This window comes from Grampus griseus (genome assembly GCF_964374135.1).
Source record: "Grampus griseus genome assembly, chromosome: 17".
In the NCBI taxonomy this organism is placed as follows: domain Eukaryota; kingdom Metazoa; phylum Chordata; class Mammalia; order Artiodactyla; family Delphinidae; genus Grampus; species Grampus griseus.
The window spans coordinates 21407516-21423278 of NC_139011.1; the positions used below are offsets into that span (position 1 = coordinate 21407516).

General features: G+C 36.6%; 1 protein-coding gene across 1 annotated transcript in view; it reads left to right on the forward strand.

Annotated features, from left to right (window-relative positions):
* The window catches only part of RAD21 (RAD21 cohesin complex component), a 28067-nt gene extending 13383 nt beyond the window's left edge, over positions 1–14684 (forward strand). The window contains exons 4-14 of the mRNA XM_082674853.1: positions 325–424; positions 2380–2486; positions 2777–2983; positions 3442–3567; positions 3902–4024; positions 5790–6013; positions 7235–7394; positions 7822–7967; positions 10708–10857; positions 12223–12306; positions 12985–14684. Of these exons, the coding sequence (XP_082530979.1) occupies positions 325–424; positions 2380–2486; positions 2777–2983; positions 3442–3567; positions 3902–4024; positions 5790–6013; positions 7235–7394; positions 7822–7967; positions 10708–10857; positions 12223–12306; positions 12985–13176 (1619 nt within the window). The 3' untranslated portion in view covers positions 13177–14684. The remainder of the gene's footprint in view (positions 1–324; positions 425–2379; positions 2487–2776; positions 2984–3441; positions 3568–3901; positions 4025–5789; positions 6014–7234; positions 7395–7821; positions 7968–10707; positions 10858–12222; positions 12307–12984) is intronic.
* The last annotated feature ends 1079 nt before the right edge of the window (positions 14685–15763 follow it).

Sequence of the window (15763 nt, forward strand, 5' to 3'; positions counted from 1 at the left end):
CAAGTAATGTGGCTAATGATTATTAAAAAAACAAAAGTACTTGAGCTTCAGTGGTACTTTGCAAATATTATCAACCCTTCTGGAAAATAACCTTAAGAAATTATACTGACTTTTTTTTTAACATCTTTATTGGAGTATAATTGCTTTACAATGGTGTGTTTGTTTCTGTTTTATAACAGAGTGAATTAGTTATACATATAGATATGTCCCCATATCTCTTCCCTTTTGTGTCTCCCTCCCTCCCTATACTGACTTTACCTTCGTTGACCCCTTGATAATCTTTGGTGTAGCCACAGGTCTTCAAGCTTACCGTTTCTTTTCCAGGTGTTGTTGACCTGCCTGAGGAAAATCGAGAAGCTGCTTACAATGCTATTACTTTACCTGAAGAATTTCATGATTTTGATCAGCCATTGCCTGACTTAGAGTATGTCTCTCTCTCTCTCTGTCTCTTCTTCTTTTTTTTTTTTGACTTGGTGTGCAAAAAACATTATTGGCTTACCAAATGCATAGTTTTCTTGGGATGTTTTGACATTGCGTTAACATGTAGCTAGAATGCATGTGCTTTCATTTAGCGTATAAATATGAAACACATAACCTAGAAGTGTTTCTTCTATAAGATCATGTAGAAGATGCCAGCTTTAACACAGCTAAGAGAATTCTGATTTGCTTAGGCCATTGTGTAAACTGAACAGCAGTCCAGCTGTTTGCTTTACATAATGATATCAGTAAAACTTGAACTGTTGCTTCATGATTTTTTTCAGAGGTATATAGTAAAGTCATCTACCAGTTTATCATCTTGGCCAAGCTATACTCAGCCACAATTTTTGTTCTTTTCTTTTTTTAATAAACATATGAGATAACTTTCTATAAAGAGCAAGAAAGGGTCATTGTCACACAACATTTAAGACGAGAAAGTTGTACAGAGATGGCCATTACAGCAGAATACTGTGGTATGTTGTTTCCCTCTTCTCAAGTCTTCAGAATTCAGCTATGATTACCATGACAGGGAAGTGACTGTCACTTTCCAAGTGATTGAGTAGCACAGTTATCCGAGAAACCCTCTACACCAATCCCCATTTATTTTTTGACAAATTTGTCTGCTCTTTTAAAAAATGATCTTTGACTTTTAATTATAGGAGTAAATTTATGATTTATTTTGCATTTATTGTGTTAATTAGTGCTAGGCACTATTTGGCTGCTTTACTTTTTCCTCCCTTTCTTTATACTCCTATTTTATTTTTAAACTATTTTTATGGTGGAATTTTTTAACATAGCTAAACAGTAGAGAGATTAGTAAATATTATGAACCCCAGGTACTGATCATCCAGCTTCTTTCATTATCAATATATTGCCAGTTTTATTTCATGTGTACCATTGGCCCTTAGACAGGTTTCACCTGGGAGGGTCTACTTATGTGCAGATATTTTTTCACTAAATACATGCTACAGTACTACACAGTCTGAGGTTGGTTGAATTAGTGGATGCAGAACCACAGTTACAGAGGGCTGTCTGTAAAGTTATATGTGGATTTTTGACTTCAGGGTCAAAATTCCTAAATCCCACATTGCTCAAGGTCTCAGCTGTATTTCTCCAATTGACCTTCTAACAACGGATTATTTTAAAGCAAATAACAAATATTTTATTTCATCTGTAAATACCTTGGAATGTATCTCTTTAGAGGCAAGGAATTTTTAAAACAAAGCCATAACACTACCACAGTTTTTTTTAAATTACAATAATTCTTTAATATAATATACAATCAGCAGTCAAATGCCCCCAGTTGACGCTTAGGCTCCCCCCGCCCTGCTTTGTTTCAGCTACGGTCTATACAGAGTTTCCAGCCTGCATTTGGTTGATATGTCTCAGAAGTCTCTCGTAAGAACCTGTAACAGAGCTACATGTTTTTTGTGTGTTTGTCTTTGCCATTTATTTGCTGAACAAACCTGGTGATTTGTTTGGAAGTATTTACATTCTGAATTTGGTCGATGGTGTTCCACATTTGTACTAAACAGTCTCAGAAAAGCCAGTAACTTCAGTGTTCACATAGCCTGTAAGTTGCAGGGCCCTGATGAAAACCCATGCCTATCTAGCCCATGCATCTCTAAGTTTTTGCACTGTATACCATGTTGCCTTATGTAGTGATTTCAGCATATTATATTTTGCTTGCTGGTCATTAACAGTTTTAAAATTTAAATACAAATTAACTTCCACATCATTTAGATTCTTGGATTGTATTTATTTAATATTAAATACTTAGGCTCCATAGGTTGTATGTATGGTTTTTTTTTCTTGCTTATATAAAGAATTGAGATGTGTGTTCCCTTATAAATACATTACAATGAGACTTGAGACTACATTGTATTTGAAATTCTCTTAAAGTGACATCGATGTGGCCCAGCAGTTCAGCCTGAACCAGAGTAGAGTGGAAGAGATAACCATGAGAGAAGAAGTTGGAAACATCAGTATTCTACAAGAAAATGATTTTGGTAATAGAGAAACAAATCATTAGCCACTAGCTATAATGTTAAAATTATGTAATATATTTAGGGTAACCTAAATTTGGATCTTATATTTGAATTTTCTCATGCACCAGAATCAGTTTATGAAATATAATAAAGATTTAAAGTTTAAACTAGATGTTTTAATATTCAAAGATAAATAAGACTTCAGTAAGCAAATGTGACATTATAATTAAAATAAATCATTAGCCATTTTCTTTTGATTCGGTGATGTCTCTAACTTTTTTTCAACTAATGACCAACTAAAATTTGTTTAGGTGACTTTGGAATGGATGATCGTGAAATAATGAGAGAAGGTAGCGCTTTCGAGGATGATGACATGTTAGTGAGCACTGGTGCTTCTAACCTCCTATTAGAGCCTGAACAGAGCACCAGCAATCTGAATGAGAAGATTAACCATTTAGAATATGAAGACCAATATAAGGATGACAATTTTGGAGAAGGAAATGATGGTGGTATATTAGGTAAGTCACAACAAGGTGATTATTCTAACATAATTTCTTTATTTAGTTGCGGGGTTTTAGAGCAGTTGCTAATTCTTAGTCTTGAGCATCTCTCTAGGTATATATGTGTGAATTGTCACCAGTTGGTTCAGTAAAAGTTTTCTGTAAACCTGTAGCCTAAAACTGTTTTAACAATACCTAATTTTGTTTAAAACTGCTTGTCTTGGAGTTTTAAGTTTTACTAATTCTTCGAAGTACTCTATTTGTATTTAAGTAAATATATGTTTTAAAAATAAGAGATTTTTTTTCATATGTTGTTTTATACTTTTGTGTACTACCTTGAAGAGAACAGATGCATAATGAATACAGATTTAAATTTTTTAATTTAATCCATTTTAACATTATTTTTCCAGTGATTGGCTATTGTTCTTTTAGCATTTCTTTTTCAAATTGTAACTAAATTACATTCCGTATTTCAGATGACAAACTTATTAGTAATAATGACGGCGGTATCTTTGACGATCCCCCTGCCCTGTCGGAGGCGGGGGTGATGTTGCCAGAACAGCCTGCGCATGATGACATGGATGAGGATGATAACGTATCAAGTAAGCATTTCATGTTCAGTGATCCTGGGCGTGACGTATGGCATCCAAAAAGATATTCACTGTAGAAGACCAAAAACGAAAAGTTTCAGCTTTTAATGAGCTGTAAATCTCCTTAAAAACAGTGCTTGTGATTGAGTCTCTTTAACCCTGTGTTCCGCCCCCTTTTTTGGGCAATAGGTCAACTGGAGAGACCTCCTTATAACTAGAAAAGTGTTTTTTCTTTGGAACCCGTGGGTTTCTTTCAGTTACTCAAAGGGATTTTTTTCCCCCTCATTTGCTGGATATATATTATTAAATAGCCAAGCCTTTTGTGACCAAATTTCTGCTTTTACAGTGGGTGGGCCTGATAGTCCTGATTCAGTGGATCCTGTCGAACCGATGCCAACTATGACTGATCAAACAACACTTGTTCCAAATGAGGAAGAAGCGTTTGCTTTGGAACCTATTGATATCACTGGTGAGCAAACAAACTTCTTGACTTAGAACTTTTTCTAGTTCTGGCTCATGTCCACTAATCTGCTGCTCATCTTAAATATAACTAAACTTTTCTCCTTTGTTAGTCATCTATTATGGAAACTTTAATTCACTTATAATTCGAATATCTTACAGAGTATCTTTACAAGTTGCTGTGAAATAAAAGTCTGGAACAAGCTTTCTGCTAATAAATATCGTAGTCTTTGGGGGTTACAAAAATGCCAACAGGTCACATGTGTAACAGAAAGCATTGCAAGGCATTTTTCAGTAAAGTACAAGATGACTGATCAGTTATCTTCCAAAATTCTAGATTTCTGTGTATGGTTTGGGCTACAATCTGGGAAAATCTAAAAATACTTTTAACTGGAAATATCAAAGGTTCTAAAATCAGTATTTTTCTTATACTGCTTATTAAGAAGCACAGCAAAGCATTATTTAATTGGGGGTGCTGCTTCTGAGTAAAAGAGGCAGTATGTAATTTGGATGTGAAACTTTAAAATTTCTAGACGGTGTATGGGTACAATGGGGTGGAATACTTTAAGTCATTTACAGTATAATTCAAGTTACTGTTATTACTTCTAAGTAAAACAAGATTAACTTTTTAGGTTTCCTACTTAGAATCGATCACCAAAAATTCTGATTTGGGCTTCTGGTTTAAAAAGAGTACTTACTGTGTAGCTATATTTAGGAACTAAAAATATAAAAATGAACAAGTCTTTATCCTTGTGGAACTTAAATAATACGGGAACATGGGTAATTAAGTAAATTATATACTATATTATTGACAGATATTACAGAGATCTATAAACAAGGTAAGAGGGACATATACTGCAGTGTTTAAAATAGGATAATTGAGCTTAGCCAGCTGTTGCAAAAACTTGAACTTTTTAATTTCAAGGAAGGGAACTCAGTAGCTGGAGGACAGGGCCTGGACAGAGGCTGTCACTGTATAACATCTTTTTGAATCTTGAATTTTGAACCACATGAATATTTTTAAAACCTATGGGGTATATAACATGTATGACAATGAAATCTTGAGGAATTTATTTAATACCATGAGCTTTTCTGTATCTTAAGAAATTGAGATAATGTTACCTCTTTGTAAGAGTTTAGTAAGGATTAGAAATGAGGATACAAAAAGTGTACAGGATGGAGTTCTGGGTTCATCTGACTGGGTTTGGGCTTGTTTCACTTTATCAAGCTGCTTGTGCAGCTGCCATACATGAATTGTAACTTTTCCAATAAAAATCATGGTAGTTGCAACCTTTTATAGAGTCCTCAATCTATGTCAGACATCATACTAAATATTTTACAATCCCCTATAAGTGGTTGGCCATATTTCAAATGAGAAAATGAAGAGGTTAGCAAAATGAAGTTAACTTTTCTTAATGGTCACTCACTTAATAAGTGGCAGAACCTAGGACTTGAGCCCAACTCTGAACCAAGTGTGATGTGTTTACAATATAAAGCTACACGGGCAAAAATGAATTGGCTCTTGCCATTATTTTGCTCATTTTGTGCTAAAAGTCAACATTCATTCATTCAGCAAATTTTTATTGAACACCTATTGTACGCTAGCCTCTATATGGTACTTGGGAAACATCACTTAAAACAGATTCTACCCTCATGAAAGCTTAACTTCTCCTCTAGGTGTTAGAAAAGCAGGAATATAATGAGACCAAATCTGGTAGTTGTATGTTTCATGCTGGCCTCAGAAAAAATGACCTTATTTTCTTATATCATGCCAGTCAAAGAAACAAAAGCCAAGAGGAAGAGGAAGCTAATTGTTGACAGTGTCAAAGAGTTGGATAGCAAGACGATTAGAGCCCAGCTTAGTGATTACTCCGATATTGTTACTACTTTGGATCTGGCGCCACCCACCAAGAAATTGATGATGTGGAAAGAGACCGGGGGAGTGGAAAAACTTTTCTCTTTACCTGCTCAGCCTTTGTGGAATAACAGACTACTGAAGGTAATATAGTTTGCAGAATTTTAAATTTCATATAGATTTTGATCATTTTTTAAAATAAACTTTAAAAACTTTTGTTTGAATCATTTTTGATCAGGTATTGCTCAGTGATACAGCATCGTCTCTTTTTTTTCCTCCCTTACACAACAGTATACTGAACATAAACCTGATCTGAAAGATCATGATAAGTGACACCTGCATTTCTAAAAGATGTAGAATTAATCTTCACTATTCTAAAAAGCCACTGATGTCTTTAATAACAGTTCTCTCTCCTCAACTTTCTATGATACATTACCACTTCTGTTGCCTTGGTGTGTACTGTGGTTCCAGTCTGCAATCTTTAGATGTTGCTTTCTGGCTAAAACAAGGGGTCGTTCTACTTTTCCCACAGTACAGAAATCTGGCTTTATGAGAGTTTTTTTTTCACTTACAGGCCCTTTCTGCTCACTTTAGGTTCCAGACTATTCTAAAGCAAAGTTCTGAGGCATCATAGAACCAATTGATTTTTACTATAAAGTGTTTAAAGCAGCAAGGCTTTGGTAAAACTGCTGTATATTGGAAGCACAATCGTAGAATCATTTGGAAGAAGGTTTTGAAGTGGGTTTTTTTTTTGACTCAGTGGTCTCATTGTCAGGAATTTTTCTTAAGGAGTAATTCAAAATATGGAAAAAGCCACTTCTGTAAAGATGTCCATTAATTATTATTTACAGTTAAAAGAAACTTAAAATAGTGAAGAATCATTCAAGTGTGGCATATATATATACACACATATATATATATTTACTTCCACTCAGTGGAATATTCAATCATTAAAAATACTAGAAATGATAGTTCATGAAATTACTGTACAATATTAAGTGAAAAAGGCACTATGCAAAGCTGTTGGGTATGATTTCAGTTAGATTGTTTTAAGTGTATGAATATGAAAATAAACAGGTAAATAAATTTAGAACATTAGCGTTATCTCCAAGTTATGAGACAATGGTTAAAAATTTCATCCTCAACTTTTCTAAAATTGCAAGTGAAAATAATTTTTACATAGAGGATTTCAAATTATAAAGTAGAATGAAGCATGAATATAGCATTAAGTAGAAATCATGCTAAATTATATATACAGATAGTTAAAACATACTTATGGAAAATAGTAATGCCAGTGGTAGGTTTTCGGTTCATGTGATTTATAGTAGAGATTTTATAATTAATATTTATTTCTTTATTTAATAGCTGTTTACACGCTGTCTTACACCACTAGTACCAGAAGATCTTAGAAAAAGGAGGAAAGGAGGAGAGGCTGATAATTTGGATGAATTCCTCAAAGAATTTGAAAATCCGGAGGTTCCCAGAGAGGACCAGCAGCCTCAGCAGCAGCAGCGTGACGTCATCGGTCTGTTCACTGGAATAGTTCCCTGATACGATTGCAGTGAACGTTGGCTTAGAATTTACCTATATATTGCCAGAGTAAAAGAAATCAGGAACAAAGACGTATTCTCAAACTTTTGGACAGGGAAATACATGCCTTATATTCTCTGATTCCTTTGTTAGCTGGGAAGTTTTCAGAAAGGTCTGAGGCCTAGGACTTGGCCGAGTGATAGTCTACTAAAGGATTCTCCTGCCTTGGACTGGAGGTGGGACATGTCCTTTTAAAAACCTCTTCCCACCTTTAAATGTATTATAAATTTAGTAACCTTTGTGGAGGTAAAATTTTATTCAGCCTTCTTCATTAGGGAAAGTCTTAGCATATTAGTATTAAATGGTTCTAGAATGTTGAGGACTGTATGACCGTTGTCCCCTCTTCATATGATCGATTGCAGATGAGCCCATTTTGGAAGAGCCAAGCCGCCTCCAGGAGTCAATGGAGACCAGCAGAACAAACCTGGATGAGTCAGCCATGCCTCCACCACCACCTCAGGGAGTTAAGCGAAAAGTGGGACAGATGGACCCAGAACCCATGATCCCTGTAAGCACAGCTCTCCAAGATGTTTGGGGTGTGGGTGTGCGGGCAATGTTTTAGATCTTGCTGTTTTAGTAACAGCAAGTGTTATTTAAGGAGACCTTTTGAAGTGTCTTGGTTTGGGCAGAAAATAGTAAGGAATGGGTCCAGAAAGAATGACAGCTGAGGATCAAAACACAATGTCCTGTAAGTGGGAGGTGTTCTTAGGAGTTTTTCTGACTCTGCTTCACAGTGGACTAAAGTGAGCATCCTTGGCTAATGTGGACTCCTTGACTCTGAACTTGGTTCTGGTTTTTACTTTACTTCTCAAACATTAGCCCATATTAGCCCACGGTGAATCTGACAGTCTAGATAGAAAAGTAAAGCAGCATATGGAACCTGTTAAGTACGTTGTGAGTAAAATGAAACAAACTTCCTGCTAATGGAACATTTTTTCTCTGGTTTTATTGATATAATTGACATATATAAATTGTATTAGTTTTGGGTGTGCAATAGATAATGATTATTACCATGGTAAGTTCAGTTAACATCCATCACCTCACAGAATTAGATTTTTTTCTTGTCACGAGAACTTTTAAGATCTACTCTTAGCACCTTTCAAGTACATAGTATATAGTTGAACCTCCTTATCCATGGATGTATACTGAGAGCTGTCTGCAGTACGAGACTTGAGCATCTGTAAATTTTAGTATTCACAGGGGATCCTGAAACCAATCCCCTGTAGATACTGAGGGACACCTGTATTGTTAAGTGTAATCATCATACTGTGTATTAGATCCCCAAAACTGACTGACTGTGACCAGTATCTACTCGTTTCCCCCACCCCCTAGTAACCACCATTCTACTCTCTAGTAACCACCATTCTACTCTCTGCTTCTGTGAGTGTGAGCTTTTTAAGATACTTAAGATTCCACATGTAAGTGATATATCTATCATGCAGGATTGAGCGTTCTCTGATTTATTTCACTTAGCATAATGCCTTCAGGGTCCATCCATGTTGTCACAAAAGGCAGAATTTCCTTCTTACGGTGAATGATATTTCGTTGTGCACGTATATCATATTTTCTTTATCCATTTATGTGTTGATGGATACTTAGGTTGTTTCCATAGCTTAGCTATTATAAATAATGCAGTGAACATTGAAGTGCAGATATTTTTCAGATAGCAATTTTATTTCCTTTGGATAAATAGTGGCTGCACCAATATACATTCCCACCAACAGTGCAAGAGGATTCCCCTTTTCTCCTCATCCTTGCCAACACTTGTTATCTCCTGTTTTTTGGGTGATGCTTTATTGTGGTTCTTATTTACGTGCCCCTGATTAGAGATGTTGAGCACCTTTTCATGTACCTGTTGGCCATCAGTATTGCTGTCTTCGGGAAAGTGTCTGTTCAGATCCTCTGCCCATTTTAATCAGTTTGTTTTGCTCTTAAGTTGTGTTGCATTCTTTATATATTTTGGATATTAATCCCTGATTTGCAGATATATTAGTTTGATGAAGTCCTACTTGTTTATTTTTGCCTTTGGTGTCAAATCCAAAGTCGTCAGGACCAATGTTTTCTTCTAGGATTTTTATGGTTTCAGGTCTTAGATTCAAGTCGTTAATCCATTTTAGTCTTTTGCATGTGTCTGTCCAGTTTTCCCAACACCATTTATTGAAGAGATTGTCCTTTCCTCATTGTATGCTGCTTTGTGCTAAATTAATTGACCATATATGCAGAGGCTTATTCCTAGACTCTATTCTCTTCCGTGTTCTGGTTTATTCCTTATAAATATTCCTGTATATCTTTAATACTAAGCAGTTTTAGGCTCTCTTATATACTCATCCAGTTGCTGAAAAAAGGTAAAGCAACGTCTTGCTACTTCATTTAGACTGGCTACCATTAAGTTCACTTCGTGTTCCTATCCTGAGTATAAAGGAAGGAGGTGGTCTGGTTTAAGGCTTCCCAAGCTTAAGTCTATAGAATAAATTAACTCTGGGCAAAGGGAGGCTTTTCGGTACCTTAGGCTCTTGGTTCAGCCTCCATCATCAAGACATTGGCAAAAGAATATTCTTTGCCAATTTTAACAACTAGTTCTCTATGCCCTCGGATGGTAAGGAGTTGTTAAAAAAAGCGTTTTTGAGTTCAGGAACGGGAACAAGTAATTAGTGGGTTACTCTAGTACCACTCTCCGGGTAGTTGTTCCCTTGTCACTCTTTTAATGTTCTCATGTGTTTGTTAGTATTAAGTCCAAGAAGAAAGAAATTCAAGAAATGGACCCAGAAAAATAGTCTCCTCCTTCCTAATATTTGCTGCTGGAAGAGCACAAAGGCTCTTATTTCGAGCTCAGGCTGAGTTGCAGTAGCCCTTATACAGCAATGGTCGACAGTACCAGGCTAATTAATGTTCGAGCCTTTTTGCGTTGCCCTGGAGTCAGTGGGTTCTGTTCAGTCCTAAAATGCTAATACAGAAAGTGTTGTTGAGGGTTTTTTCTTGTTTGCAAATTCCTAACATAGAATTAAACAAAACACTTCTGTTCTAAGATAATGAATGGATTAATTTCCTTTGTAAAGTACTTTAATGTTGTGGCTTTACAGTAAAAGAACAAGATGTGTAATCAGGTTTTGATTGATTATGAGGAAGTGTGAAGATAAAGTATTTCTTTCCATTTTGAAAACTGCAGCAACTACATGCATGTTTGCATAGTTAAGAGAAGCTACCCTGGAAATGTGCATCTGAACTTGCCTTATGTTTATTGCTTTAAGCCTCAGCAGGTAGAGCAGATGGAAATACCTCCTGTAGAGCTGCCCCCAGAAGAGCCTCCAAATATTTGTCAATTAATTCCAGAGTTAGAACTTTTACCAGAAAAAGAAAAGGAGAAAGAGAAGGAGAAAGAAGATGATGAAGAGGAGGAGGTAAGAAAACGTTGTAAAAAAAGATCTGATGAATAAATTCCCATTCTAGGTTTAGCGAAAGTCTTCAACCAGCTCTTACTATTTTTCACCTTGGAGCTGAGTTCATTGTGGTGGAGCATCAGAGTGATGAAAAAATTTTGAATATAAGCAGAACTTAGCCAAATTCTTAGTGATCTAGACCATCATTAAGAACTTCAGATGTGCTGTGTTCTCTCTCATTTGTCCCTTGGGGGCTTTTCAAGGACATGGGACTTGCCCTTTCACTGATTTCTTGACTTCTGAATTGTTTGTGAGCTGCTTTTGTTATTGTGTGGTCAGCTATTAGCATCTGCCTCTAATCTATTTGTGTGGATTTTGCTTTTTCATTAGACTGGAGTGGTTTGTCCTGGGGCATGCTTTGGCTGTTCAAGTTTTTTCTTTCCCTCTTTTCCTGGATCTTTAAGGTTGTATATTAGAATGTGTATTCTTCTATTTGATGTTCTGTCAAATATTTTAAAGTTTCTTCCAATTTTCATTACCGTCTGGTCGTGTTTGTAATTTATGCCAGCATAGACTTCATAACCATTTAGTGCTTAACATGAGCCTTATACTGTTTTAAAGTCAGAATGTAGCCCCGAAGCTCTTCCAGCCTGTGTGCTAGAGTATCTCAGCCTTAGTGTTCAATTAGCATTTAAAATTATACTTTCTATGTTAAGCTGTTATTAACTCCTGGTTCTTTGGATGTGGTGATAGTTGCAGCATAGCCTGGAAGCATCTCAGCTGTTGCCCCATGCCAACTTAAGACAGTCTTGTAGGTGGCAGGTGACTGGCAGCCACGCCACTCCAGTTAAATATATATTATAATTATAGCCCATTGCTTTTAAAACACTGTATGGAACAGTATTACTTACTTATCTTTGCTAGCCTGCAGGCTCTTTGGTAGTGGTCCATAGTGAGATTAGGAATTTTCTGGAATACCATCGTCCAGAAAATCATGCTACAAAAAAAATACATAAATATACATAAATATACATTCAGTTAAAATAAACAGTATGCTTAGTGACATAGTTGGTTTATTTCCTTGCTTAAGTTTCTTACCTTAGCAAGGGCCGGTAATGCATAGCTCGCCAACCAGCGATAGTCCATGGACCAGACCGTGTAGATCACACACTTATAGACCAGTACAGAGTCATATATTCAGTTAACTGCTTGCAGGTACAGAGGATTTTCTTTTGTAATTTAAGAAGGATGTCGAACTAGATGCTAAGTGATTTTTCCATTGGTCAAAATGCACACAATTTAGAGCTTTCAGGAGATACGGAAATGCTTCATTTTGTAGCAGTTTTGGCAGTTTTTTGTTTTTGTGTGGGGGTCATTTTCACTCAGGATGAAGATGCCTCAGGGGGTGATCAGGATCAAGAGGAAAGAAGATGGAACAAAAGGACTCAGCAGATGCTTCATGGTCTTCAGGTAAAGTCTTAGAGAAAAAATTGCATCAAAGGCTTTTGGCAGTGTTTCCTTAAAAAAAAAAAAAAAATTAACCAGAAAACCTTTTGTGAAACTTTTTGCAAAACCACACCTTAAACTATTTTAATACATAAGCTGTTGGGCTAAGAGTAAGCCTGGAAAGCATCCAGGTGAACACTTTCCCGTGGTTACCCTGCAAAGCAGAGCTCCTTTGTGTGTGCACATTTTCTTACTTTTGGTTGAGCAAATTTAATGGGTTGAATCACTAAATTTGTCAAATCATTGTACAGTGTCATTTATCCTTGGGCCTTAATGTGTCAGATACAGAGGAGATACCTTGAGTGTCTATGAAATACCAGGCAAGGTGCTCAGGTCTCCTAAAATAAATTCAAAGGAGAGTTGACAGTTTTCAGAACTGTAAGTGCTAGATGAAATTGATAGATGAACTGATTTTATTAATTAGAAAAAATGAATCATCTGTATTAGGTTGCCCCAACAAATGTTAACTTTGCCCCCTTGCCTTTTTTAATGTGAGAAACACCCTGGTACTGTTCAAAAATCTACTCCTAGCCCCCAACAGAATATACAGTATACTTTTTTCAGTATCCAAAAGTAGTATCCTTTTAAAATTACTACTTCATTGTGTAGATTATTTTCATTTAATTCTTCCTTTCATTTCAGCGAGCTCTCGCTAAAACTGGAGCTGAGTCTATCAGTTTGCTTGAGTTGTGTCGAAACACGAACAGAAAGCAGGCTGCAGCAAAGTTCTACAGCTTCCTGGTTCTTAAAAAGCAGCAGGCTATTGAGCTGACACAGGAAGAACCGTACAGCGATATCATTGCAACCCCCGGACCAAGGTTCCACATCATTTGAGCAGCTAGAAGCATTATAGCTAGTGTTCATTTCACTAGTGTGTACAAATTGCCCCCATGTGTAGGGCACACAGAACCCTTCAGAACCCTTCAAGAAAATTTAGATTTTTGTGTGTACAAAGTCCCTGCCTCTTTCTTCATGTTTTCTGGTATTTTAAATTTATCAATTAAGGGAAACTGCTTGTATGGTGTTTGTGCTCTGATGGAGAAAACAAGTACCCCAAGTTTATTTTAACAGTCCAGAACAGATTTGTGCAATATTGGCGCATATAATACTGTTGAGTAGCAGTGGAAAGTCAGGGTTTTTATCTTAGTTCTCCATTAATGCATTGTAAAGGAGAACTTTTCAGGAAAAAATGCCTGACAGTTAATAACTATAGTGTGAATCGTCTTTTCCCACCAGCACCGGGCAGTCTTCTTCGTAACCATTGTGCTTTAGGGATGGTGCCCAAAGCAGAGATTATCCTCTTAGGTTTTAAAGTATAATTCCACACTTGATCATGGGGTTGTGTGAAATTGTACTGTAACTAATCCCTTTCAGCTACAAAAAAATAGGACTTGGTTTAAAGTGCCCTATTTTTTGTAAATCATTCCATTTGAACCTTTTTAATGAATCTTACTATCCTGAAATCTCTTGTTTTAGTGAGGCTCTAAAATGAGCAGAAATAGACTTTTTAGCGTAGAATGAATATAAAAAGCATTTATAACTTTCCAGGAGCTATAAATCAAAGTTTTAAAAAGATGTTTGGATATATTTGAGTATTCAGATCATGAAAATAGAAATTGCTATGCCAACTGAAAGGACAAACTGATGGGAAATCGTACAACTGGTTGACTTAACCTTTAAGCAGACAGTGCTGTAAAAACTAATGGCTTCTCTGATATTTATTATGTTTTAGTACTGATCATTTTTTCCAGTGCTTGCACACTCCTGTGTTTGGAACTCTAATAGCTTTGCAACAGAAATCCAGTATCCGGTTTCCTATAATTTAAGTGAAGAAAAACACATCCAAATAAAGGCTTTAATATTAACAGATCAGATAGCACCAGGAATTATGTGACTGTTACGATTATCAATACATGTCTTAACATTTTAGGGCAAAATTACACACTGAAAAGTTCTAGCTTTTAAGTGTTGGCACTTTTGTGGAAAACAAAAATCACTCAGACTTCAGTGTATACCCAATAATTTTAAATTATGTGAGATGTTTTAAATTTGTGAACTCGTAATTACTGTTTTGATGATTCAGTTTCTTGAGAATGGTAATTGTATAAAATTGCTGTTGCCGCTTTATTTTCAATATGATGTGCCTGTAAACCATGGTTTTTTCTCCCTTTGTATAAAGACATTGTAGATAATTGAATGATTATAGAAAGGTCATTAGTTTCTTGTTACACATTTTGTTAGTCTGGTTTTTGTTGCTTATCAGGTTTAATATTGTTCTTGAAAATAGTTGATGCTATGTTATGTATAACTTTTCTAATAAAAGTTGTGTTATAAGCTGTAAATTTTGAGGTATTGGTATTCAGTTGGTGGCACTCCCCAAGAAAACATCGCTTCATCTTTTTTGCCCTATCTTGAATAATTATCCATACAAATAGTAAGTGAACTTTTCAAGAGGTCTTAGAGTAAAAAACAAATCGTTACAATGGCTGGTACTGAGGAATCTCTGGGGCATAGATCAGGCCTGTAACTGCTAAGTACATAACAAATTACGACATGCCTATGGTTCTTGGCGCCCTAAACAATTGTAGCCCATGGGCAACGTCCTGGAGATTTTCTGGGGCCATCTGAGAAGCCTACCTTAGCCAGGGCTTTCGGTAGGTAACTTGGAATGTATGCACCTTTGCATTCAAGCATCTGACTTGTCCTGCCACCAGCTGTGAGCTTTAAGACATTCAAGACTTTATGGTTTAAGTAAGCCGTGCTGTATCTTCCGCATAAATAGTTTAATACTGTTTATAATAGAAAAACCAATGTTTACTAAACACCAATTAGCCTCAACCCGAAGATGCTTTAATTTGAGGCTCACCACCTGTGGTCAAGACAGCCTAGTAAAGAATTGCAGCCTAATATGTAAGTCATGGGAGCCTAGAATACAGCATGCCAAAGTACCTGCAGATAGTCCAACGAGAAAAAGCTTTTGCTAAGATTTGAAAGATAACTCAGGGTGGTAATGGTTTTATTATCAGGTATAGCAGAACCATGAGTATTCAACTTGGGACTAAAAAGCCTAGGTAGAGATGTGAGAGTGGAATCCTGCCCCTTGACTTCCTTCCTCAACTTAGAGCTAACAAAAAGGGTGCAGTAGGGCTTTCCTGGTGGCACAGTGGTTCACCTGCCGATTCAGGGGACACAGGTTCAAGCCCTGCTCCGGGAAGATCCCACGTGCCGCGGAGCTCCTAAGCCCGTGCGCCACAACTGCTGAACCTGTACTCTAGAGCCCACGTGCCACAACTACTGAGCTCGTGTGCCTAGAGCCCATGCTCCGCAACAAGAGAAGCCACTGCAATGAGAAGCACATGCACCACAACGGAAGAGTCGACCCCGCTCACCGCAGCTAGAGAAAGCCCGCATGCAGCAACAA